The following is a 26,412-nucleotide window of genomic DNA, read 5'->3' on the forward strand; positions in this document are numbered from 1 at the left end:
GCAGATACAGAAGAAGAGACCTCCTGTCTGTCCCTCAGCTCCCCATAGAGATTTTATGGGGATCACATCTCTCAATGGGAAAACAAGACAGGCAGTTAGAGGCAGGCATTGAGTCTCTGCATTCCTGCACGTTCCACAGAGTGCGACCACCAAGGGGACACCCCTCTACACCAAAAACTCCCCTTTGTATTGTAATTACCTACCCTTGCGGGGAAACAAATGGGCACAAAATACCCAACTAGATCAGACCAGTCACTCACACTTGCGCAGTACCGCTTGTCAATCACAGGTGCCAATCAAGTGGTCCCACCCCCAAAGCGGAACAGCCCATTCTAGAGAAAGTTGATAAAAACTCCAAGTCCTGGGAAGTCCGCCCTGATCTTTTTGACCACTTCTTCCATTTTTGAACCCCTTCCTCCCTTTTTTTGAGCCTTTTGAGCCTCACCTTTGCGCTTGAAATGTAACTTCGCTTCTAATAATGGGCCCGTGAGCTATTCTCTACTGCTCAGGCCCACTTCTACTTCTTTGAAATGTACTATCTCTTCGAATAAACTACTTTTTCAGTACTTGACACCGGCATCTCATTCAATTCTTTGCTCGAGTTGCCAAGGACCTGGACTTTGCGCAGAGAAGGCCCACTCTCCGACCACAGCTGGGGTCTCAAAGCAGTGGGTTTAGTCCTGTTCCTGCCCCCAGGCCCTGCGCTGTTCCTCCTCAGCCATGGTGGGAGGTCTCCGTCCTCTCACACTCTCCGGGCACACAGCCCTAAAGCCCTGGCGTTGGGATTCTTCAACACATCTCAGTTATAACAAATCAGTCAAAATGCCATTTTACAGTTAAATAGTACAGAAGACAGTTTACTGTACAAGCAAGTTGTGCATTAAAAACAAACACACCAAGCAAATTATAGTGCAAAGCAGTTCCCACCCCTCCCCACCCTCTTCCCAGCTCTGGGATGGTTTTACTGAGCGTACCAGGTAGTAACACCTCAGCATGACAATATGTCACAAAGGATCTGTACCCACCACCAACAGGCTTACAGTAATACAGGATCAAAACACTTTGGTTTCTTTGGGCTTTCTAAATGTGTGTTTGCCAATACAACTTAAAAGTAGCCTTGTAAATAAGGACCCATTTGTACAAGCCCAGGTTGTCTGTACCCACTATGGGACTTAAAAACAGACTCAGCATGACTGCTGTCACTTTTCATCTGGGGGCGTGGGTAGGGTCAATTTATTTCCTGTCCCTGTCCCTACCAGGGCCTGGATATCAGGAAGGGGTAGTAATCTGGAGTGGGGCTACAAAGTGCTGGGCACTGGGAACCTGAGGGCGCCTCCCACACAGGCCTGGGCCAGTCTACAACCGCAAAGAACAGGACGGAAGAAGGTACAAGGATAATGGGTTTGTAGCTGCTTCTTGAGAAGGGGTAGGGAGACCCTGGGTGCAGGGGGTCAGCAGGACACCCCCAGCAGCTATCCTGAAGAGATGGAGACTGCTTTTTCCAGTGAGGGCAGGACAGACAAGATCACCAGAAGGACTTCCAAGCCTGTTTGAATCGGGCTGTTATTACAGGTCAGGGTGGTAGGGCTATGATAGAGATAGCCGCGGAGGAGCATTCTGTAGGGAGATTTCCACACCCACAGGGGATGTGGCTGAAACAACTGCTAAACACCACACGTTGTCTACCCCTCCTGAGTTTTCTTCCCCTTTTGCACCTAAGTCTTTCTAGAACTAAAGAACTCAGATGGAGAATCCGTGCAGCCTAAACCCCTTGGGCAAGGCCTGCTTTTCCATTTGCAAACCGAAGGGGCAGTGCTTCCCCTCTGAGCACAGGGTGGGCTGGGCTGAGGCTGGGGAGCCCTTCACAGAGCTTCTGTTCTGCCATCACGCCTCTGACATCCCACCCACCTGCACCAGAACACCCACACATCCTTAGACACATCCTCGTGGCCAAATGTCTAAGAGCCACAGAGGTGAGATTCCAGCATCTCATCACTGCTTCCCTCGGTCCCCCCCAGGGCCAGCCTTTCGGGGATATTGGTGGGATTCTGCTGAAGGATTATGACCTCTTGAGGGCGTATTGAGGTCCCAACAATCCCACCCTCAGAAGGGGGAAGGGATATTGTTCACGACCACGGAGCTTTACCTGTAAGAGACCACAGGTTTGAGCATGATTGACTGAAGTTCCTTTTTCTAAAATTGGCTTTGAAAACTAGTTTCTGTTCAAGACGGCTTTTGTAGTACAGACTGGTTAAAGATGGAGAGTTGTGTGTCCGAGGTTGGAAGATTTGGCTGGGCCTTCCCACCAACCTGGGGGTCGGGGGTGTGTACAGCTTGGCTGGACCTAGGTGGGACAGAGATTCTGACATTTGACCCCATGACCCCTCACCCCTGCTTTCCGCTTGGACCTATGTGGTTCTTGTGCTCTCTCCAAAAATGGCCATTTTGAGACCAGCCTTGGGGGAAGGAGGAACCCCCGGCCCTCCACAAGAGAAGAGCGGGGCAATGCCTTGGGCTGGTAAAGTGCATGGAGGACCCGTCTGCAGGAGCCTTCCCTGGTTTTAGGGACCTGCTGCCATAGGCTAGTCTACTCTGGGGCCTGGGACCCACAGACAGCTGGGACTGGGACTAGGATGGTTGTTAGAAATTGTGGGGAAGCAGAGCTGGGGGGACTGGTTTGGGGGGGTGTTCTCTTCCCATCTCTGCCAGTGATTTCCTGGGTCCTCTGGATGGGTCCCTTCCCTGTCTATACAATGAGGGGAACCCCTCTCAGGGGTGGGGGTGCCTTCCAGTTTTGACTCAATTTGTGTAAATGCGGAGGGAGGGCTGGGCCCATGGGGTACAGGGTCTCTGAGGAAGGTGGGGTGACAAGGTCTTTCCAGGGCCCCGTGGATAAGAGGCCAAATGGTGTGGGCAAATGCTGCCTCTCTCTCTCTGGAACAGAAACGGTTTCTATCCCAGGAGACCTAGGCCCCACGACAACATCGGGCACAGCTGGGGACAGCCAGGTCACCAGGGGAGGCGGCAAGAGGACACTTTCCCACAGGAAAGTGGGATGAGATGACTAAGATCTGGGCTGGGGGCGGTGTCCCCTCTGTACAAAGACGTGGCTGGACTAGATGCTTCCAGAGCCAACCACCAGCTCTGGGCCCTGGTGCCCTGGGCCCATGGTTGCCATGGAGCAGCCAAGCCCTGAGCCTCGGAGCTGGGCCTGCCACTTGTTGGGAAGGTTCTTGGGGTCCTTGCCTCCATCAGGAGCAGTCCACTTTGACCCGGGCGGTCAGTAGGGCCTCCACACGGCCTCGTCCATGCGGCCCGGCGTGCTCAGGGCGGTGGGTGAGTTGCTGTGGCTGCCATCGGCCTCCACGCCGTCACTCTGGCCGCCCAGGCTGGGGTTCATGAGGTTGCCGGCGGCCACAGAGGCGGCGCTGCTGGTGCAGGAGGCCAGCATGCGGGTGGGCGAGCGGTCACCGCCACCGCTGCTGCCGGCCACCATGGAGAACTGGTAGGAGCCGGAGGACGCGCCGTAGTAGAGGTGGTAGGGGGACGGGTTGGCCTGGAAGGGCCCGCTCTGGTTCTGCGGGGCCCCAGGGTAGGGCGGCGGGAGGTAGGTGTGGTGGAAGCGGCTGGTGGCCGGCATGCTGGCCACGCTGAGGCTGCTGATGCTCGTGCCCGAGGGCGTGGCGCTGTAGGGGAAGGCGGCCGACATGGCCCCTGGGTAATGCATCCTGGGGTCGGGGAAGCGGCTCTCCGTGAGGGTCTGCAGCGCTGGGAAGGAGCGGTCAAACTGGCGGGGGTCGGAGAAAGGATTCAGGTCCGAGGTGCCTTGGGGACAGAAAGGAGGACAGTCAGTGGCAGGTCCATATCACCCCAGTGACCTTCTTTAAGAATGATCTCAGTAAAGGGGGTCAAATACATGTTGACGGAAGGAGACTAGGCTTGTAGTGGTGAGCACACCGCCAGAATATACAGATGTCATGTTACAAAGTTGTACACCTGAAATTTATATACCTTATAACCAGTGTTACCCCAATAAATACAATTAAAATAAAAAAAAGGACGACCTCAGGGCCTGTGTGTGTGTGTGTGTGTGTGGGGGGGGTGCTCCCTGATTCTACACCTGACTCTGCCCTTACTGGCCTGGCTTCCTGGCGGTGGAAGCCTCTTACTCCATATATGGTTCCACCTGGGATGCAGGTGGGAGCAGATACCTGGGCTGCAGGTGGCCATGGGGGCCTCCTTGGGCAGGTGTTGGGGGTAGGCTCTTCTGGTAGTGCACAGCCTAGTGGTGTAGAGGCCTGCCGAGGGGATGCAGGTGGGCCCCCACCTGGGCTGTTAGGGGTTGACAGGGACAGTTCGAGCCTCCCAGAAGGTCTGGCCTGGCAGCTTCTGCCTCCTTCCCAGTTAAGAGCTGACAAGCCCATGGGTGTGGAGAGGGCCTGCAACGGCCCTGTGAGATGGGGATTTGGAGCCTGCTTTTGTAGATAAGGAAACTGAGGTAGGAAGAAAGGTTTTCCTGATGTTGTGAAAAGGACGCAAACTCCTCATGAGGCCTCTGCTTTCTGCTCTCTGCTGGGTTTTGTGCACGCTTACAGCTCTCCTGCCCACATGGGGCTTGGTTAGGCTGTGAGCTTATGCCTGTGTGGTGGGGGCTAGGTCCACAGCAGCTTTGCTCAGCCCCACACACCTTGTCCTGGGCCTGTGTCTCCAGGGCTGTCCTGAACACAAGAGGTCACCTTCACTTGCCTCAGCAACAAAGAGGGGCTTGGTGGCCTGGGCCCTGCCCTTGTCAAAGACAGACCCAGTATCCAGCCCGGGCCCTGTCCCAGCTCTTTGGATCTGCACTGGACTCCAAGACAAGGGCATCTGAGTCTCTGCCACTAGTTTTGTAGTCATAGGCCCTCAGCATCAAAGGGGCTTTGGGATTGGGTCTAACACTCTTGGTAGGAAACGGAGGCCCAGAGAGGGTGAGGGACTTGCCTAAGGGTCACACAGCACATTGGTCCAGACACAAGATCCTAGGGTTTCAGTCCTGAACCCTGATACAGGCCTGATAAGCAGCTGCCCCATCTCTGAGGCAGCACAGAACAGAGGTGAACTGTGTGGTCTCTGCAGCTGGATACTCATCCTGGTTCTGACACTTACTAGCTGTGTGTCCTTGGGCAAGTCACTTAACCTCTCTGTGCATCAGCCTTCCCGCATGAAAAATGGAGACAGTAACAGTTCCTAGGGATTAAATTAGCTAATACATGTAAAGTGCTTAGCTTGGGCACAGAGTAGAGGCCTGATGAGGTTTGTGCTACTGAGGCAGCTACGACAGACAGCTCTTGCTCTGGGCACCCAGGAGAACTGGGCCATTAAGAGCCCTGCAAAGATGAGCTCCTGACTCTGGACATTCCTTGCACCCTGGTCAAGGAGGTGATTCCGGGCAGCGGTGGGGAGGAAGATGAGCCCCCAGCAGTGGTCCCGAGGGGAAGTGTGTCTGGCCCCAGGCCATCTGTGTCACCCCAACAACGAGGACTCAGGGAGACCAGCCTGTGCCCCCTGGGCAGCTCCAGGTGGGTGCTGCCTGCAGTGACTGAGTCTCGGCTGAGGACAGAGAGCCACAGGTGCCCTCAGGCCTCTTGCTTCCTCAGACCTGCCTGTGGTACTGCGTGACCTCAGGTAAGACCTGTAACTTCTCTGGGTTTTTGGCCTTCCCCACTCAGCTAGGGCTGTTTCTTCAGCAGTGGGCTCTGGTCCCGGCCATGGATCAGAATGGAGAGATGCTCTGAGCTCAAGGTCAGGGCAAGGGTCCTCCTGGAATGTCTGGTACCCTCCCTAACAGGTCCCTTGGCTGGTCAGTGCTGCCTTGAAGCCCAGGGGGTCAGTGGTGCCTGGATCCCAGCTTCATCTGGGAACCCCAGGGGAGAAGGCCTGTTGGCAGTGCCTGGCACCCCAACCATAGCCCAACACGAGGCTGACGCCTCTGCTCTGAGCCCACGAAGTGAGTGTTGCCCGCCAACAGGAACCCCATTCTCAGAGCAAAGGGAACCCAAACAGGGACCCCAGGATGCAAGCGATAGCTGGGCAGCAGCCCAGGAAACACGAGGCTGTGCAAGGTGGACTTGGGCCTGAGGTGCGCCGCCCTTGGAGTTCACATGGGCTGCTGGCTCTGAGCTGGGCCTGCCTGGACTGCCACTGTCCCCTCCTGCCTCCCTCCCAGGGTAGCGGGGAAGTGTCTGCCCTCAGCACCCCTGAGGCTCCTGCTCCCCCACCCCCCCAACCCAGTAGCCCCAGGAAACCAGAGCTGGCCGGCTGTCGAGCAGCCAATCCCAACACTGGAAGGAAATGTTTATTTTCTTCTCCAAATTGCCCCAGCTGCTGCATGGTGGCTGAATGAGCCCTTTGAGCTGTGAGAAGCCCCCACTGTGGGCGGCCGCAGCCGGGGGGCCAGGGGCTGGGGTATGGAGGGGTTGGGGCCTCCGCACTGCTTGACAGTGACCAAAGATGGGGGTTAAGGCTATTAACAGGCACCAAGAGACGTGGTTGTGATGTGTCCTGAGGGGATCTCCAGGATGGAGTCTGAAGGCAGAGGCTCATCCCAACAGAAGGGAAGGGCCAATGAGAGGGCCCCAAACCCAGCCATGCCAACACCCCTCTGTGGCAGATACCTTCTTCTTCCCACTTTATAGATGAGAAAACTGAGACTCAAAGAGGTAAAGTGACGACTTGCCTAAGATCACACAGCCAGTACCTGGCAGACCCAGAATTCCAAGCCCGGTCCACCTGACTGCCAAGTCCATGCGCCTTCCCTGGTCCTTGTTGTCAAGAGCCCTTCCTCTCACTCCAAAGGGGACAGGCCTGGGGAGGGAAAGGCCTAGCTGGGTCAAAGGGCCATAAAGGCAGCCAGCGCTGTGCGTGGTTAGGGAGGGGCTGGAGAGCCCTGCAGAGGACGCAGCAGGAGGGGACAGACTGAGTTAGCTATGCCCCACGCAGGCCCCATCTCTCCTCCTAGCCCCAGGGTGGAGGCAGGGGCTCTGCCTGCTGCTGGACCAGACCCAGCCCTTTGGGGCTGGACAGAGGGTGGGTAGCCTGCCTCAGGCTCCTCTAGGCACTGATTCCCCAGCCCTGTCCACACAACTGTGGGAGGGCAGAGATGGGCTCTCCTTCCAAGGGAGCTGCTGGACAAGAAGGCATGTTCACCCCCACCTGCTGGATTCTGGGGCTCCCTGGCTGGGCCCCAGGACCTCACTGTGCCCCAGCTCTGCCCATGGCAGGGTAAAGCCTGGAGTGTTAGGCACTGTATTTTGACAAATGCTGGCTTGTGTGTGAGGAACGGAGAAACAGATAGCTTTTGGGCAAAGGTGGGCATGAGCCTGGAGTGCAGAGTACCTCTCACTGCCTCTGGAGGTCAGAGCCCCACCCTGCAGGCCCCAGACTCTAGAGCTGCTAAGTATCGTAAACTCGCTAGCCCATGGGCTCAGAGCGGCTGGACCTGGGGCCTCTACCCACCTCACTAAGGCCAAGACCCAGCTTCCCAGGCCAGAACGGGAGGAACCTTCTCTCCACACTGAGAGACTGCATCAAGTCTGCCATCATCACTCATCTGCCAGGTGGGTTCTAACCAGGCTCGGGAGGACCGACAAAAGAATGACTTCCACAGTGCATTGTGGCAGTCAGCACTCTGTCTGTGTTCAGTACTGCTGACGAGCGCACTTTGCCCCAAGGGTCAGCTGTGCACACAGCCTCTTGTGCCTAAAACCACTGGCTGACAAAGCCTGGAAAAGAGTAAATATTCACTATCCCACCATTTATTGAGCACCTGCTATGTGCCAGGCATCTGTCTACAATGGAAGGCCTGCCCGAGATCTAGCTTTGCTTGTGCCTGCTATATCCATCCAGGCGATGGGGATTGAGACCCCTGTCTTGGGCCTCAGCCCAGAGGCCTTTCTCTACCCTGTTTGAGAGGAATCTCTAGGCCGGTGGGGCCTTTCCTGGGCAATGCTGTCTCTCTCCAGGGCTGCGACATCACTTTACAGTTTACAAAGTTTTGTTTGAGTGTAGTAATGGCATCTGAATGTCACCCTGGCCCCGGGCAGAGGCATCAGTCACAATCCCATTTTCAGATGAGGAAGCTGAGGCTTTTGGGGGGGGGTGGTGTCTTCAGTAGAGACGTGTCTGTCACAGCCTCCCTGGACAAATCATGCCCCAGTTTTAATGGGTGCACCGTGGGATTAATGCCCATTCCCCCAGGGGACAGTGAGCGCCTGGAGGGCAGGGAGTGTGTCTGTTCATGGCGATCCCTGGGGCCAGGCACCACGCGTGGCACATAGTGGGTGCCAATAAACGTTTGCTGAATGAATGAATGAAGAGTCTGGCTCAGGCCTGGGCACAGGGCATCCCTCAGGAAACAGCTGTAGGAGCAAACAAGCACAGCTGCCTCCTTTATAACACAAGGGCGGTGCAGTGCACGACACATATACAGGTCCCCGTCCACCTCCCCTCACCGCAGCCCCCCGCTCAGCTGTACCTTGGATGGGGGTCTGGGCTTGGCTGCTGAAGTGGCTTGTGGTGCTGAGCGAGCCTCGAGGGCTGGGCGTGCTCGGTGTCACTCGCATGCGCAGCCGATCCAGTTCCCCGTAGCGGTCAGAGAATGTCTTGGTCTGGTCCTCCATCTTCTGCCGGTGTCCTGCAGAGCATGGGGAGCCCATCAGCAGCTGGTTCTCAAGAGTCTCAGAGGACAGAAATGCCTCGCTGCACTGGCAAGTCCTCCCTGAGGTCTAACCTTAGGCCTCTGTAGGGAAAACCCTTAGGTCACTACCAACCTCTTTTCTGAGGTTTTCCAAGGATTTTCTGAACAGTGAACGGTCATAGGTGCCTCCCTGGGGCCGCCATGATGATCTCATCCCTACCCTTTTGAGCAGGAATACCCATTCTCACACCTGAGCCTCTACAACACACTGTTTGGCAGAAGGGGAAACTGAGGCAACAGGCACGGACAAGCAGCTCAAGCAGGCTCCTGTAGGGGCCAGGGAGAGAACCCAGGAGTGCTGCCACCCTCTGCCTCCCAGCATTCCAGACCCCACCTCCCACATCTGCAAGAATGATGGGAAGCGGTCCTGGGATGGGACTGCTGCCCCTCCAGCCCTGAGTCACCCTGGGACCCCCAGCACATGCCTTCTCCTCTCCGAGCCTCAGAGAGAAGGGAACATTCACCTGGATGCTGAGAAGAGGCATGGGGCACCTCACTGAGGGGCTGGACTCCTATCTCTTACTGGAAGCTGGGGACAGGGGACTGGGGCACCTGGCTTGGGGCATTGTACCTGGAGAAACTGCCAGCATTTCCCATTACCCCTCTGCCATGGCCCACACAGAAAAGACCCTGGCCTTGTCTTCTAGGCCTTGGAGGTGCTGGCAGGGTCAAGGTGAAGGTCGTCATGCCCCTGCCTTTGTTCACCAGCAGAGACCACCCCAGGGCTTCTTGAATGACATCAAGCTTGCAGGGACCCCCGAACACACCGATTTTCAATTGCTTGTTTTACATTTCACAAACAACACATGAATATCCACAAAAATAAAAGCATTACGGATGAGGCTATGGCTCCTTTGAGCCATCTTAACCCCTCCCCAGCAGTGCCCAGGTGGTCAGTTTGGAGGTCTTTCCTTCCAGCTGCTTTCTGGTTTCACATGCATGGAAAACACAGAGCAAGGTTCTCATGGAACTCTGTTGAATGGTCTCAGCCTGGCTGTATCATTCTGTAACTTGCTTTTTCAGTAGTGCACCCTTGCAGCGCGGCCTCGGTTTTTTGGTCTGTAAAACGGGGAGGCTAAGCCAGTCCCATGGAAACGCCCGAGTTCCTCCCGCAAAAGCTCAGGAGGCTGAGGGGGACTGCGCCGCTATGCCAGTGGGCATTCCTCGCTCCTGCTGGTCACATACACTGGAGTTCACTCAGCCGTTCCTTTTGGACGTGCTCTTAGGCTGTTTCCAAATTTCCTCCATTGTGCCCTCACACGCAGTGTGCCTGTTCACAGCCCTGCGTTCCTGGGGATTTCTCCAGGGCAGGCACTGAAATGGACGGCGCACACAAAAGGCTGAGCATTCCTGGGTTCTGCTGCCCAGCCCAACAGCGAGGCTGGTCCATTCCACTCTCCCCGACCCGAGGAGGAGGCCAGGGAGGCAGGCTGGCCTCGTCCTTTTTTTACAGGCGAGAGAACTGCGGCTCAGAGAAGTGAAGAGGCTTGCCTGAGGTCACACAACAAAAAAGGGGGAAGGATTTCCTGAATCTGGGATCCTTTGGAAAAGCAGTGTGGAGAGGGGTCAAGGGAGATGGGAGGGCTTGCCTGAGTCCTTGGGTCTGCAGTGACATGAGGAGTTTTCTAGACCGACAGGGAGAGCAGACAAGAGAAGTAGGTGGGAAGTGAAACAGGACTCCTCACCATCCTCTTCCAGGCCTGGGAAAGTGGGAAATGACTGCTGACCACCGCTGGGAGCGCGGGGACAGAGCTGGAGGCCTCAGAGTGGGCCTCATGTCTGGTTTTCAAAATGGGAATGCAATGGATTCCAGGACCCCCCAGACCCCCAGGATCCCTACACGCCCCTGCCACTGACTCAAATGGGCATCTGAGAGCCCTTGGAAACAGAGCAGGGAGTCTTGGGAGCCACAGTGAGTTTCGCAAGTCACCAAGAACCAGGGAAGCCACTGTTTCCTCTGAGGAGGCCCCAGGCCTGGAGCCCAGGGGACACTTGGCAGCTAGAATGAGACTACTAGGCCTCCAGCCAGGCCCCCTGCTGCTGCCTCACAGGACCCTTGGCAACAAAGGGGAAAACATGGGCTGGAGCCAACTCAGACGCCTCTGGGGGCTGGGCAAGTCATGTAAACGAGACACCTGGGATGGGTAGGGACTGCGGCAGAGTGGAGAGGGTGTGACTTGTAGAAGAGACAGCTGCCATCCAGTCCAGCTGACTGGTGCCCTGAGGGGGGTGGGCCCAGTGTTGCTAGAGCTTCCAACTGACCAGGAGCAGCCATAAACCTGCTTTTATATAAAATCTCCTATATTTTATATGTTGGCAATTAATTCAAATACTGAAAAAAAAAAGCCAAACCGACCACTTTCTAGGACGTGTCTTGCTCAGGGACTGCCAGTGTGCAACCTCCGAGCTCAAAACTCCATTTTCTGGTTGGTTGTGTAACCTTAGCCACTGAGGATTGGTTCATGATGCCACTCAGGAGGTGGTCTCGAGGGGAGCGCCACAAGCTCGGTCAGCCTCAGCCCTGACAGGCCTTGGAGGAAATGGTGCCCTTGCCACCGAGGCCACAAAAAATGGCAGGGCACAGTGGAGGAGCTGGGGTACGAAGGAATTCAGAACAATCTCAACAGGCAGGAAGTCGACCGGATGGACGTGGAGACTGCAGACTGACCTGACAGCAGCTTAGGTGCAAAGGATCTGGGTGTCTTAGTCAACCACAAGCCTGAAGTGAGCCAATGAGGCTACACAAAAGCGGGTGCAAAACCTCAGGCCTTGTTATTATCGTCATAGGCGAACGAAGTCCCGTTTCTGAGTCACACTGTGTACAATGTGTTTACAGTTAATCTTGTGGCCCGGCGGAAGGAAGGCGGGGTTCACAGCTGGCCTGGGTTCGAGGATGGGCCCTGCTGCTTGCAGCCTGGTGGCCTCACTAAAGTCACACTCCTTTTGCCCCACCCTAAGCCACAGTGCCCCATCATGGCGCCCAAATAGGTTGGTGGTTCTGGCCAAACAAGGTGTGTAAACGCACTCCCTCCACTTGGGTCACTGCCATCTCGTGCCAAGATGATCACCCCCACATTAGAGACCAGAACACTGAGGCCAGGATGGTAAATCGTGTCTGGGACATGAACCCGGATAGCAGAGCCAGCAGTGGCACCCAGGCCCCTGACTCCCAAGTCCAGTGCTCTTTCTCTGGACGTTTTCCTTTTTGCTCCCACTGCACAGATGGGGCCACTGAGGCTTCAAGTTGAGACCTATGCGAAGTGGTTGGTCTGGGATAGCAATCAGGTAATCTGGCCCCAGAGCACATACTCCGACCATATGCTGTTCTGCCTTCACATAGGGCAGACTTTCTGGAGAAAGGGTTTTTAACAGCACTTCAGGAATTGCTTCCTTGCTGCGGAAAGCTGGAGCCACTGCCAGGGAGGGGCCAACAGAAGCCAAGGCGTCTCCACCTGGCTAGGGTGCCAGAGAGTCTCAGTGCCACGGGCCAAGACCTTCACATTGGGAGCAGAGCGGAACTTCCTGTGCCCGAGGAAAGATGAGCCCACAGAATAAAGCTCTTTCACTCGGCTACCCACAGTGGGCGCTGAGTGGGTATCTCTGGCCTGGCTCCCTTGGTCACCTGGATCCAGCCCTTTCATGCTGAGCCTCAGTTTCCCCTCTGTGCAGGCTGCTCACTGAGGTCCCTCCAGCTTTGGAAGTCCCTGACTTAAGATTGCAAAGATCAACCACTGGCCCTACTGGGGCCCCAGAAGGAAAGAAGACAGGGTTGTTTGTTCCAGGGCCCATCCACCATGACTTCCATCTGCTGCTGCTGTTCCCAGGGTTTCTCGAGTATTCTCTGCCTCCCACACTTTAGAGCCACAGCTCAGGCACAGCCCCGGCCAGGAATACTTTCCTGTCGTTTGGGGCTCAGCCCAGGAGCCTCTCCTGCAGGAAGCCTCCTTCTCCCAGCACTGAGCCCCCCACACCACAGCAGCTCTGCAGACTAAGCGCAGTAGCCGGGAGGGCGGAAATGAAACAGCAGCTGATGCTGCTTCCTCCACTCTAGTGTCTGAGCAGTTGACACGCACCGCCTTGTTTCACCCTGCATCATCCTGCAAGGGAGGTCTACCAATGTCCCTATTTTACAGGTGAGAAAACTGAGGCTTGGTGGTGGTCAGTGACATGCTTGAGGTCACACAGAAGGCAGCTGGCCACCTTCCCTTCCGGAAGCCCGTAATGCAGGAAAGGAGCCTGAGTTTTGAAAATCAGAGGCTCTAGAGCAGGCAGGGGATGGCAAACTGCGGCTCGCGAGCCACGTGCGGCTCTTTGGGTGCGTTCCGTCTCACAAGTTTGCCGACCCCTGGGAGAGCCAATCCTGTCCCTCAAAACAATTTAAAAACTATTCGAGAGCCATAAGTATATTTTTACATAATCACCATTATGTGAATAATATCCTTTAAAAATTTTATAAATGAAACTATAATAGTTTTATTTTCATTTTCAATTTTACTTCAGAGCCACAGTTCGCAAGCCACAGTTTGCTGACCCCTGGCGGCTCTTCCATCTCAAAAGTTTGCCGGCCCCTGCTAGACAATGGGCCCAGAACAGCTCTCTGCGGGCCCAGGAAGGTGGGCCTGGGGAGGGGAAGATGCCAGGGTCTCAGCAGACTCCACCAGGAGCTCTGCCCTGCTCTGAAGCTCAGTGCTGAGAAGCCAGCTCTCTAATCATGCCCTGCTCTAACACACCAAGTCCCGCTCCTCCGCTGGGCCTCAGTTTCCACACCTGTAAAATGGTTATCATACTGTCTATCCCCTAGAGTGAGGAGGAGCTCGGGACAAACCCCAAGTGTTTAAAAGCAGGTTACCATGGCCATGGGATCTGGCTTAGGGTGCCCATCAGCCTCCAGCAGTTGGGCTTAAATCACTGTGCCAGGTGGGCCATGCGTATTGTCTCCAGGGGCCCTTTGAGAGGCTGCTACTGTCCTCCCCATTTTACAGATGGGAAAGTGAACATATGCGGTCAAACCTGGAAGGGTCAGCACATTGCATGGGGCTTGGCAGCTAAGGTCTTGGCTTCCCAAGACCTCCAGGAGAGGAGAGCCGAGATGCCTGGCAGCAAGGTCTGAGTGGCAAGAGGCCAGCTCGGTGCCCTGCCTCAGTTGCATGGAGGGGGACAGGAGGCCAACAGGGGCAGAGGGCAGCAGAGTTGCGCAGGCCCAAGGAACAGGGGAGTCTGCGGGGAGCAATGTGGGCCCCAGTGATGGAGCCCCTCACCCATCTGAAGCCACTCGGCTGCCTCCTCGGCTGCCTGGCCTGGCCCTGGTGCGGCCACAACCCAGACACAGCAGCCACTGTCTGCCCAGCTGTGGGGTGGGGCACCCGGGCCCAAGGCCCGCTTTGCGGCCTGTCAGGAGATTTACACCCGACTCTTAACAACCCCGTGGAATCACAGGCGGGTGCTGGGCCCCGGGTGGTCTGCTGTGAATCGGCCCCCTGTGAGCAGATGAAAGCCGGTCGGTGGCTGGCCGGGGGCCAGCGGGCAGGGCGGCAAGCGGCTCCCTCCAAGGGCCGCAACTGGGGCTCCCATGGGCCTGGGGTTGATTAGGGGAACCCGGGAGGTCTGAGGTTAACCCCTTCCCTCCTGCTGGGTGCACTCCCTTGGGAACCACGGGGGTCCTGGGAGCCAGGGCCAGGAGCAGTCAGCTCTCCTCAACTGGGGTACCCCTCTGCCGCCCCTCACCTGGAGCTGACAATGAAACCGTGTCAACTTCGGGACCCTCAAAGGCCCAGCTGCAGGCTTAGGGTCACTTTTCGTGCCCATGCTGTCTGGAGGCCTCAGCAGCCACAATGGCGGTTTGCTCTCTTCCTTCAGCTCAAATGTCACCCCTTCAGGAAGTCTCCCGTGTCCCCCATCCCTGCTGTGTCCCACTCCCCACAGTTCCCCCCCCTACTCCCCTAGCTTTGTTTTTCTTTATAGGACTTCACATGACCTGAAACTAAATGAGCTAATCATTTGTTTACTTCGTTTATTCCACAAATATTTACCGAGCACCTACTAAGTGCTCACGTCTGTACTCCAGGGTCTATACCAGTGACTGGCAAAGTGGAGGAATGAACCTCTGCCCTGGGGAGTGTAGGTAATTGTGGGGGGGAGGTGAAAAAGAAATGAAATAAATCAAGGAACTATATAGCATCCTAGAAGGTGAAAAGGGCCTGAGGTAAAATTAAAGCCGGGACGTATACGAGGTAGTGGGGGGACTGCTATGTTTGTGTGATTTGAAACAGGGTGGTCAGGGGAGGGCTCACTGTGAACTTCGAGGAAAGACTTCAGGGTGGGAAGGCGTGAGCCACGAATCTGGGGATGTGTCAGGAGAGGTGTTCCAGGTAGAGAATCACAATGCAAAGGCCCTGAGGCAAGAGTATGGCTACCCAGTACGCAGACCAGCCAGGAGGCCAGGGCGGCCAGAGTGGGGTGAGTGAGAAGGAAGACAGAGGGGTAACAGGCCCAGATCAGGTAGGGCCTTGTGGGCCATGGTGGCAACAGAACTGTTTCCCATCTCTCCCTACTCCTAGTGTGTGAGACCCAAGAGGGCCGGAGCCCATCTATTGGCTTTGCTCTGATGTTCCCAGCTTCTAGAACAGTGCCTGACACATGGTAGTTGCCCAGGAAAATATTTGTTGAAATCATTCCATGTACATTTTTGGGAAGGGCCCACAGGCAAGCTGCCAGAGCTGCCTGCCCCTGCCTCAGGCAGGATTCAGAATCTGGGTCCTACCCTTCAGGTACCAGCACCTGCTAAGCCTGGAAGATGCGGGGCGAGCAGTTCGCAAACTGTGGTCCACTGCACAATCGCCAGGCCCCATACTGTGCTGGATCCGGAGCCTGGGTCCCCCTAGGCCACCTGCTTGTGAACCAGCCCCCAGTGACTATGAGGGACACCAACATGGAGAACCTCAGAAACCGAGGCCACACAGGCAGGAAGCCACCAAGCCAGCCTTCAAACCCAGCCAGCCACCTGGCTGCAGATGGGGCACGCTCTGCAGGGCACCAGAGGGGAACCACCCAGACACAGAACCCACAGCTGCCTCAGGGAGCTGCGGGCTCCACTCCTTGGCTCCCGGGACCAGTCCCTACTCCCATCCCACCCCACAAAAGGTTTAGCCCTCACATGGGGCTGAGGGTCACAAAGCATGAGGAAGCCCAGAAAGGAAACCCTCATCCAGGGGCCTCAGTGGGGCTTGGTGGGCAGCCCTGGGTTGGGCAGGCTGAACCGGAGGGTTCTGAGGGATTCCAGGCACAGCCAGGCCCCTGGGAGCCTCCCACCAGGCTCCAAGCAGCACCCCCACTCCCGCATGCCTCTTTGGACTAGGGGCTCACTGCTTTGTGGCGCTCCTCAGTGTTGCAACATCACATTGAGCCCACCTGTGGCTCCTGTCCACCCTGATTCTGCCCCTGGAGATTTCGAGTAGGATATCATCTCCTTCAACAGAAACATTCCTCTACTACCATGGGCTGCGGTTCTCAGCAGCCACCTTAATGGTGGTGGTGGGAGTGTAGGGTGGTGGCCAGGTACCAGGACTAAACAGAACATCACTCACAGTGACTCACAAGGACCATCCCTCGACTACAGTCAGGTGCTATCCACCTGTCAGCACTGATGTCCAGGCCTGCAGGGTGGGTGGTGTCGTCTCACTTCCTATACGAGGCAGCTGAGGCCCAGAGAGGTCAGCAACTTGCCCAAGGCCCCTCAGCCAGGCAAGCTGCTCTCTGCACAACTGCCGATGGCTCACAAGGGCTTCCCAGCCATCGCCACCCTGAGACTTTTGGGACCACTGACCCAGTTCACAGATGACAAAATTGAGGCCAAAAAACAAGACACAACTTGCCTAGGGCTACGAAGCCCAGGGTGAGGGGCGTGGACCCGTCCATGTCCAATCGCAGCAGGAATGTTGCCTGCTGAGAGCTGAATGTCTCTGGGCCTGATGACCATGTGCAGGAGCTTAGGTGGCCCTGAGAGGCCTGGAGGGAACTCTTCCAGAGTCACCCGACCCAGCTCTGAGCCTTTCCCAAGTGGCCAGACGCCAGAGTGGACCCAGGATTGGACAGATGTGAACCAGGCCTGCCTGATTCCCAACAATGGAGGAGCTGGCCCAGGGCCAGGCCTGGATGGCCCTCACTGACCACACCCTGGCCTAGTCACACTCCCACTGTGAGCCTCCTGGGCACTGAGGAGGGACCAGAAGCTTGTCCTCCTGCCCCGGGCCTACTCCACCCGGAATCAGGATCAAAGGCTGTCTTTGGGACACTGGGCGCCTCCCCGAAGCTAAGAGAGTGTGAGGCCCCAGCCAGGATCTCCATGTTCCCCAATCCTGGGTTCTCTCCTCACTGGAACCTGCTGACCCTTTGGCTCTGCTGTCACGAGGATCCCATGAGGCAATAAATGTGAGAGGGTTTTCTAAACTGCAAAGTACCACGACTGGAAAGAAAGAGGAGGACAGGGCACCTTTCAAATATACCATGTGAGCGTGCCACCAGTGAGGGACAGTCCAGACAAGTGCTCTGGAAGCAGCCAGTCCAGAGGTGGTCAGCTGGTTCTTTGCTTCATGCATTCACACACTCACTCACTCACTCACTCACTCACTCATTCATCCAGTGAACACAGGCCTCTGGCCCACTCTGTGGCAGCCACCCTTCTGCTCTCCCCAATCTGAATCTGCAAACTCCGGGTCCTTCAGCAGGCAGAAGCAATTCAACACAAACTCTCTTCGATGCTAAAATGCATGCACCAGGGCTCCCTGCACCTAGCAGGTGCTCAATAAATAACTGCAGAAATCAAATTTGCATTCCTGATCTCGAGAGTGTGGGTCCTGGGGTCAGGGTGCCTGGGCTCTGTGTGATTTGAGCAAGTCACATACTGAGATTCAAAAGTTTCCAAGGAGGAGATATGTCCTCCCATCCAGACTAGCTCCTGTTTTGAATGGCTCCCTCCCTCAGCCACTGGCAGAGGAAGCTGGGGTGGAGTAGAGCGCACCTGGCCCAACCTCCAGCCCCCCACCACACACCCACAATCACCCTATCTGAAGCCTTTTCCTTAATGAGTGCACTCCATGCTCCCCAGCTGGCCGCCAGTGGGAAATCATCCCACGGGGGAGGGGGGGGGGAGTCAGCTGATCTTGACATCTCCCCCTCCCAGCCTCCTCACTGGCCTCCAGAAGTCCAGGCCAAGCACAGAGGGTTTGGGGCTGCACTGGCAGGCACACAGTGTGGGGTATAGAACAGAGGGCCACAACCCCCCATGGGAGTGCTCCTGGGACCCAGTGCCATCTTTCTGACCTTGGCTGCATCCCTTTCCCCATTGGACCCTCCTCCCCCACCCAGGGGGCTCAGCGGCTCTGGCACTTACGTCTGGGCTCCCGGGGTCCATCCACGGTCACCTTGATGGCTCGGTGGTAGGTGGCCACTTGGGTGGGGTTGGTGAACACGGTGATGGTCAGTGTGAAACTCTTCCCTGGGGGGAGTGGGGAATAAAGGCAGGAGGTTGGCATGTGGAGCCATTCACGACATGCCTCGTGTGCCTCCGCAGGAAACCTCCAGAAGGGGCAGGTCTCTCTCCCTTGAACCCGAGCAGAAGGTGGGTCTCTGAGTGAAGTTCAAGCTGCTGGAGTTGGCATTCAAGGCTCCAAGAGATCTGGCACCAACTCGATCACACATTCCCCCCACCCCATCCTCTGGCCACCCTGGCTTATTTCCTCCCTGCTTCTTCTTCTTCTTCTTCTTCTTCTTTTTTTTTTTTAGCTGAGCCATCCTGCCACCTGTTGGCAGCTCAGCTTGGGCCGGGCATCGAACCGCTGTTACTCAGAGCTCGCGCTCTTGAGCGAGCTCTTAACCAACTGAGCCACTCGGCCGGCTCTTCCTCCCTGATTCTTGGCCTGTGTTTGTGTTGTTCCTTCTATCCAGAGACCTCTGCGATTTTGGAATGGGGAACAAGGAGGGGCATATACTTTTTCCTTCAAGTAATTTAGTGGCCTTTATAGAAAACTTTGAAAACACAGAAAATATACAAAAAGAAAAAAACCATCCCTAGTTCCATTAGCCAGAGATAAACACAGTTACCATTTGGGTGTTTTCTCCTCCAATCCTTTTTGGGTGGGTATATGTATTTACATAGTTGCAGTAATAATACTAAAGTATATATTTTTGTACTGTTTTTATTTTTCACTTAACATCACATCATAAGCACTTTCCCATGTCATTAAAAATTCTTCATCAACTTCATTTTTAATGGCTGCAAAATATTTCAACTCACGGGAGCCTCATCTTTTATTTATCCATCTCCTTACTCTCGGTAGTTATGTTGCTGCTAATTTCTTATTGGTGTGTGCAGCTAGGGCTGGAAAAGGGCTGATTTGGGAGCTGCAGACATTTCATTTGTAGACACAACTGTTATTTCCAGAACTCTGTTCTATTTTTAGATAGACATTTGGCTCCAAAGTCTCCATTCAAAATTCCTGAGAGGGGGGAAAAAAAACCCTTTAAAAATAATAATTTATTTTTTTACCATTTAAAATAAAACGAAAATGACCTTCGGTTTCGAAAAATCTTTGTCTACATCTCTGCTTATTTCCTTAGCATTGATTCCAAGAAGTGGCGAGTGATTTCATCGCATCAGAGAGTTGGGACGTATTTAGGGGCACTGATCTCGAGTGAGATGACTCTCCCGGGTCGTCGTGATTGGTGTGAGGCCGCGTGTCACCCTGGTGCCATCAGCATCGTGACCACGGCTATCAAAGTGGAAGATCTCTTCAACGCTCCAGGCTTCACTTGCCTTTCTTCTATTACTAGTGAGACTGTAACTTTTTTTTTTATGTTTATTAGCTGCTCTCCTCCAACACAAATTATGGCTTTGTGTTCTTTTATACTTTCCTATTAAGGTTTTAGTGCCTTTAAAAAATCGCTCTATCTTAAGCTTGTTAATACTTTCCATGTCCTATTTGTGGCAATCTGTTTCTCAGTTCCTGGCCTTTACATTTTGCTTTCTGACTCCGAGCTGTTTTGCATTTTCAGTTCTATCTCTGGTTTGTGATTTCTCTTATCATTTTCGTGTTTAGGCAGGTTTCCCCAGGTAACAAGCAGATAAAGGGTTGCCTCTGATAAACAGCATTCTCAGTACTTTCTACATTGAATTCTTTGATTCTTCTGTGGGTTTACTGGTTGGTGTGGTATAAACTAAGGATTTTTCCTCAAAGGGCGACCCAGTTTTCCCAGCACCTCCCCTGAAGTGTGAGCCCCCTCTCTGCCACATGTTCTCCGTTATCACACAAATGATATTGGAAGGGTGTGAGGGAACTTTGTTGATCCCCCAAGTCAAAGTTGGCCTCCCTCTCTGAACACCTCTATCTCTGGGCTCCATTTATAAGCTTGGGGACTCCCTAAAGGCAGGGCCAATGAACTGGGGCACCTATGTCCCCCAGGACTGGCCAAAGGTGGGCACCGAGGGAGGCTGCCCAAGCGGACCCCTCTGGTGCTCCTGTGCTCCCAACAACTCTCCAAGGCAGGCAGGTGGGTTCTGATATCCCCGCTTCAAGGTGGGCGATGGGAACGCGGGGTGGGCCTGCCCCTTTACAGTGAGTGCCCTTTGCATGGTTCTCTTTGGGTATTTGTTGGTCTAGGGATCAAGTGAAAACTCTAGCCCCAGAAACAAGAGACTCCAGAACCAAACTAAACCAGCCAGGCTGCCAGGGCAACACGGAGGAACCCAAGGGCTTCTGAGATATCATAGGTTGGGGGACTGTGGGGGGGGGTTTAAATTGAGGTGTGACTGGGACTGAAAGAGTGGGGCCTCTCTGGAAGAATTTTTTTGAGCTGTTGGGCTGGAGGTAGCGATGGAAATGCAAATTGCACCTGCCCCTGAAGTCCTGGGTCAGAGGGACAAACCTGGCCCTTCCTTTCAGACCACAGGGGCACACTTTCCATGGTTTCTGAAAACAGGATGTGCAGGAAGTCTACGGAAATGCCAGGCAGGTGGGCTCAGGCACCCTGCCCACCCCTTCCAGGAGACTCTCCTTTTCCTACTGCTTTCCCTCACTCTGAGGTCATTTCCCCCCTGGACACCCCCACTCCTAACCAGTCAGGCACTCTCTAAGGATCCCTGGGCCTCTCCTTCTGTTGCCTCCTTGGTGATGCAGGGTGGCAAACCGATGCGGAGTTTAGGTGGACAGCCCAGAACCAGAGCACCCGGCTCTGAACACCCAGGCTGGATGGGCCCCAATCCCCCCAAGTGCTCCTGTTTCACACCTCACTTCCCTCAGGTCTCCACTGAAAAGTCACCTTCCCAGGGAGGCCCTCCCTGTTCACTTTATCTAAAGTAGGCATTTTGAACTTGGCATCTGTGCCTCCTCTTAGAATTCAGTAGGCCTGTGAACTAGTATAGGAAAAGGAATGGCAATTGTATTGTCCCTAACCTCTAAATGAAATTTAGCATCCTTCTCGAGCATGAACATAGGCAACAAGCCACAGAGGCATTACAGCAATCCCTGTGACCTTGTCACAACAGATGTCACAGATATTTACATATCGCATTGCAGACATTGCAGATTTCTCGAAATATCTTTTATGCTCGTCACAACTTCAAAAGCATGGTCGTCATCAGGCCCATTGCTAGGTCATCTTATTTAATACGCGCACAAAGCAGCACATTTATCACCATTTTAAAAGACATTTTTCTAACTACATGTTAATGTAATTAGCTCCCATTGTCATCCTTTGTGTTTCATTTTATTCTTTAAAAAAACATTATTCTGAGACGGCCCGAGGGGTCCGTGGGATGAAAAAAGGTTAAGAAGCTCAGTCGGAAGCCTCATAGACCCTTCCACTCCCATTCTCCCTGCTTCAATTTCCCCAAAATGCTTATTGCTTCTAATAATCCATCCACTTCCTTATTTTATTTTGTCTCCCTCTACTAGGCTGTAAGCTCCCTGGGGCCAGCACTTTTGTCTTGTTCATTGCTGTGTCCCCTGCACCTAGGACAGCATCTGGAACATAGGAAGTGCTCAATAAATGTTTGTTAAAATAACTAATGGCAGAGATGATGGCTCGCATTTTACAGATGAGGAAACAGACTCACCGAGGGGCAATGAGTGGACCAGGTCACACGGTACCCCGGGAGGGCCCAGCAAGGTTAGAATGTGCTGGAGCCTGCCCCTCCACGTAGATACTGAGGACCTGCTCCTGAGGAGTGAAAAGCCTCCACCCGCACCAGGCAGCAAACCACAGGCCACCCCTGAGGTCACCAGGCCTCCTCAAGAGCTGCCTCCCAGTTTTGAGGCCTAGCATCACCCCGCCCAGATACCTGCAGAGAGGAGGGAGGAAGGCAGAGGCTGGGACCTGGCAGCAGGAGTGGGAGGGAGGGGCAGGTGTCAGGTACCACAGCTGGCGGGGACCCTGTGAACCAGGGGTGGTGAGTGCCCCTGGCCTCTCTCTTTGCCTGGCAGCAAACCCATCCCCCCCCCCACGTCTTGGAGGAGGGAGCTGAGAAGACAAAGGAGGTGGACAACTTTGTGCAAGAACCTTGGGCAAACTTGCAATCAGCCAGGAGTGCAAATCAAGGCGCTCCAAGGGTTGACCTGGTTGGAAGAGAAGTCTTGGTCAGGAAATAGGTACCCTTTGGGGCTCTGGGTGGCCCCAGACACCCCCACAGGACCTGGAGTGGTGGACCAATCAGCACACACAGCTGGGTCCAGCAGTGTGGCCGGCAGTGTGGCCATGGGCAAGTCCCTGCCCCTCTCTGCCAGTGTTCCTGTGTGATTTGCCCCAGTCAGAGGGGTTCATGGACAATGGGAGGGAACATGTCTCAGGGGTCCTCTGGGTTTTCTCAACATTGGCCAAAAAGCCATCTCTCTCCTCCCCTATCAGTGCCCCCACTAAACCTGCACCCTCACACCTCATCCCCAACCTCTCTCCACATATACTGGTTTCTTTTCAGCCAGTTAAAGAAACTTTTTAACCAGTTAAAGAAACTTTTTAACCAGTTGAAGAAACTCAAGCTCTTTTCACTTTCACCTAGGCCCATGGCCACCTCCCAGACAGCACTTTGGGGATTTGTGGTGTGTGGTCCTCAAGAGGTGGGATGTTGGGGACAGAGGATGCAAATGTCTAGTGCTGCACAGGGCAGTGAAGTACTCATTCTTCCTGTGTATGAAAAACTTGCTTATAAAGACCCTAGGAGCCATGAAACTAACTCAATTTTGCATAAAACAAAGCAATTTTTTTTGGCACACTTTTAATGTCTATTGAATTTTCCAGGAGGGAAGACAGTTTAAAAAATTTTTTTTTTGTTCAGAATATTGTCAAGAATTGTTCACAACTTCAAGAAATCACGTCCGACCTGCAGTGCGGGTCACGGGGCTTCTGCCAGAGGCGCAAGCATCTGTCCATTGTCAGTGTGGTCTCTCCCATTGTTTACATATTCAAATCGATGTTTTATTATAAATTACTCCCCCGCTTTTTTCCCACTATAGCTGTGGAATTATATGGATTCTGAAACTGCTCATAAGTAGGTACGCCTACCTATATTACCTATGCATTTATTTCATTGTGGGACGGTAAAGGGTGAGTTGTTACCAAACACGGTTAAGAAGGGGGTGCTTTGTCTGGCAGGGCAGGGGCCTCGGCCCTAATCACTGCAGGAGACAACAGTGACTTGGTTTCCTTCCCTTCCTTCCTCGGTTCACACCTTCAGACTTATCATGAGAGCTCTGCAGTGGTGGCGTGTGTGTCTTTCATGGAAAGCTATCTTGGAATTAGGACAGAATCAAGGAATAAAAAAGCCAGGAAACAAGCAGAAGTTTCCATCTGGCTTCTTAGTCCTGGCAGAAGTCAGAGAGCCAGAGAAAGGCTTTGGGTCCCGAACCTCAACCTCTCCCAACTCCTGAAGTGGCCCAAACTGTCTGTGTCAATCACTGATTTGTTCTCTCCGAGGGAATTTCCCAATGGCGAGGATGGGCAGAGTAGATGCGCTGCTTGCCACAGGACCCCTGCACGCTCCTTCCCCGCTGCCACCCGCCTCCACTTCTCCCACTCAACAATTCACACCTTCTGGGTTTCCCCCACCCCCGCGTAACCACCAGAATCAGAATCAGAATCAGTGACTGACACCACTCAAAGGGACTTCAAAGGTCTCCTCCAGTCCCAGGCATTCGAAGTAGCAAAATCTCTAACATGTATCCAGCTCTCAGTACCAAGTTCCTTAACCCTCACAAAATCCCATGAGGTAGGTACCATTATTATCCCCATTTTACAGATGAGGCAACTGAGGCACAGAGAGGTTAAGCCATTTGCCTGATGGCATCCATCAAGTCACTGGTGGAGCTGGGACTGAAATCCAGGTCGGCTGGTTTTAGAGCCCAGGATGTTTAATACCACTAGCCTCCAGGGTCTGAAAGTCTTTTCTAGTTCCACAGGCATCGGAACTCCCACTCAGGCCTCTTCCTGCCTCCAAGGACCACTGAGACTGGTGAGAGAATGGCTGTGAGAATGGTTTATAAAGTCAGCCTCCTGCGTCTCCCAGAGCCACAGTCCAGCCTCTGCCGTGCCTGTTCTAAGAGCATGTTGCTCACCGGGGCTTTGGAAACCCATCTCCCTCCCTGCAGGCCTTGCCAGGTGGGTGCAGGTCTGTGGGCATAAATGCCAGGAGGAAACCATTAGCAGCAGGATGGCCAGACAAGATCTCTTAATTCAGAGGATCATTATCTCTTCCCTTTCTACATCTCACCTCCCAGGAGAGGGGGTACAGTGCCACATTCCTGATGCCATGCTGGGCTCCCAAGACAGACCTCTACCTGCCTCCCAAGAGGCTGCAGCTATAGTGGGCCTCCCTCACAGTCTCTGCCACCTGGGCTGGCAGACCAGGCCACCGCTCCAGCAGAGCTGCATCCAAGCCAGCCACCACGGACCAGTGGCAACTCTCCACTAAGGGCTGGGGCTGGGGTTAAGTTGCAAAAGGCTTGAGAGATTGGGGATGACAAAAGGGGCTTGGAGACTAATTAGGAGCAGCAATGAAAGCTTAATTCATAAAAGCAAACATTTTCCATCCATCAACCTGCAACCAGTTAAGGGCAACGTTTGAAAGAAATCTGTGCATGGGGAAGGGAGCCAACAGGAACAGGAAATGTTTGAAAGAATGTAAACTATTTCAGTTTCATAAAAAGTAACAAGTAAACAGTTATTACATGCAAATAATGCCCTGGTTTTAATTAATGCTGAAAAGTCAAAATATGTTTGACATTTGTATGTATACATTGAACCAAGGTTGGAGAGGGAAAAAATGGTGCCCAGATGCCCATTTCCGAGCAGGGCTGGCGGCTCACAGGGAACTAAAATCTTGAAAAGGTCTTGTTTATTGGTGATGAAAAGTACAATTCTGCCTCGGCCTCCGTGGAGACTGGGAGCAGGGGGAACCCAGCTTACTTTCTTAACAAAGCTGGAGGGGCAGGCTGGTGCTTGGGAAGGGCACTCCCCAATTTTCAGCAGGCTGGTCTTAAAGGGCCAGCGAGCCCTCATTTCTCCATTTCTCCGGGGCAGGGTTTCTAGGGCTTCTCCACCCAGAAGTGATGATGGGTTTCAGGTCCCAACAGTTCCTTCTACTCAATAGCCCCTGGCAGCACCAAGGCGGTGTCTGGTCCTGCTTTCCTTCATACTGCCTGTGATCGATCAGATAGGTAGGGTGGCAAATGAGCCTTGATTCTGGAGTGGGCGATGGCAGCCTTCAAGCCTTGCTTTCCAATATTCAGCATCCTGTACTGCATTTGTTTCTTTTCTAAACCACCTGAAGGGCTGGGGAAACTGTGGCTTTAGGAGACCACAGCTGCGGAGAGGCAGCCTCAAAGTGTGGGGGAGATTCTGCCTCAGTGGGGAGAGTGGCTGGGGTGCTTGGGTCGCACAGACCAAGGATTTGCCCTCTAAACCGCCTGCCCAAAGGCCCTTTTTTGAGCTTGTTAATCTTTCCCCAGCATATTTTGTGAGACCAGGGCACTTAATCAGGGAAAAGAGAGACATGCCAGGTTTCAGGAGTTAGTAAACCCCAGAAACAGGAAGAAAATTGTGGGTTTTTTTCTGGCAAGAGACCCTAATTTTCCTCACATCTTTAAAAGGGTCTGTAGTATGCTACGGGGTTCCAAACCGCTGTTTCAGACAGCTGAGCAGGGAGACCTGTTTCTGGGGCTCCTATGAAGACCCCAAGGCTTCACTCTTAACTTCCTTCCCAACCCCCAGCTTTTGCCATTGCCGATGCGGTCTCCCGCGGTCTCCCTTAGGCTCACCTCGCCCACTGCGGCCCACGAAGCGAAGGTCGTTGAACCTGGCCACCTGGTTCTTCATGACGGCAGAGGCATTGCGCAGTTCAGCAGAGTAGTTCTCATCGTTGCCAGCCATCACAGTCACCACCGTTCCATCTGGCACATCCCCCAGCGCCACCACCTGAGGGCATGGGGTCAGGGGGACAGCTTAGAAAGGTAGGGGGAGGCAGGGGCAAGCGGGGAGAGGCCAGGGCTGGCAGCTCCCCTGGGTTTCAGGCGCACTGCGGATTTCTCAAATGCTGGGTGGAGAAGAGACCTAATAACAATAGAAAACTTCCCCCAAGTATAACAAAAACAAGATCCCTACCTCCTATACCCAAATCCTAGTTCAGCTGGTTAAGC

The 26,412-nt window shown here is 54.1% G+C and overlaps 1 protein-coding gene across 2 annotated transcripts in view; it reads right to left on the bottom strand.

Moving 5' to 3' along the window:
- Positions 1–913: 913 nt before the first annotated feature.
- The window catches only part of RUNX3 (RUNX family transcription factor 3), a 60,930-nt gene continuing 35,431 nt past the window's right edge, over positions 914–26,412 (bottom strand). For both annotated transcript variants that reach the window (XM_019650063.1, XM_019650064.1), the window contains exons 3-6: positions 26,035–26,191; positions 18,123–18,227; positions 8,513–8,671; positions 914–3,825 (exon numbers count right to left, since the gene is read on the bottom strand). In XM_019650063.1, the coding sequence (XP_019505608.1) occupies positions 3,281–3,825; positions 8,513–8,671; positions 18,123–18,227; positions 26,035–26,191 (966 nt within the window). In that variant the 3' untranslated portion in view covers positions 914–3,280. The remainder of the gene's footprint in view (positions 3,826–8,512; positions 8,672–18,122; positions 18,228–26,034; positions 26,192–26,412) is intronic.

Source organism: Hipposideros armiger, unplaced genomic scaffold, assembly GCF_001890085.2.
Source record: "Hipposideros armiger isolate ML-2016 unplaced genomic scaffold, ASM189008v1 scaffold_138, whole genome shotgun sequence".
NCBI lineage: Eukaryota > Metazoa > Chordata > Mammalia > Chiroptera > Hipposideridae > Hipposideros > Hipposideros armiger.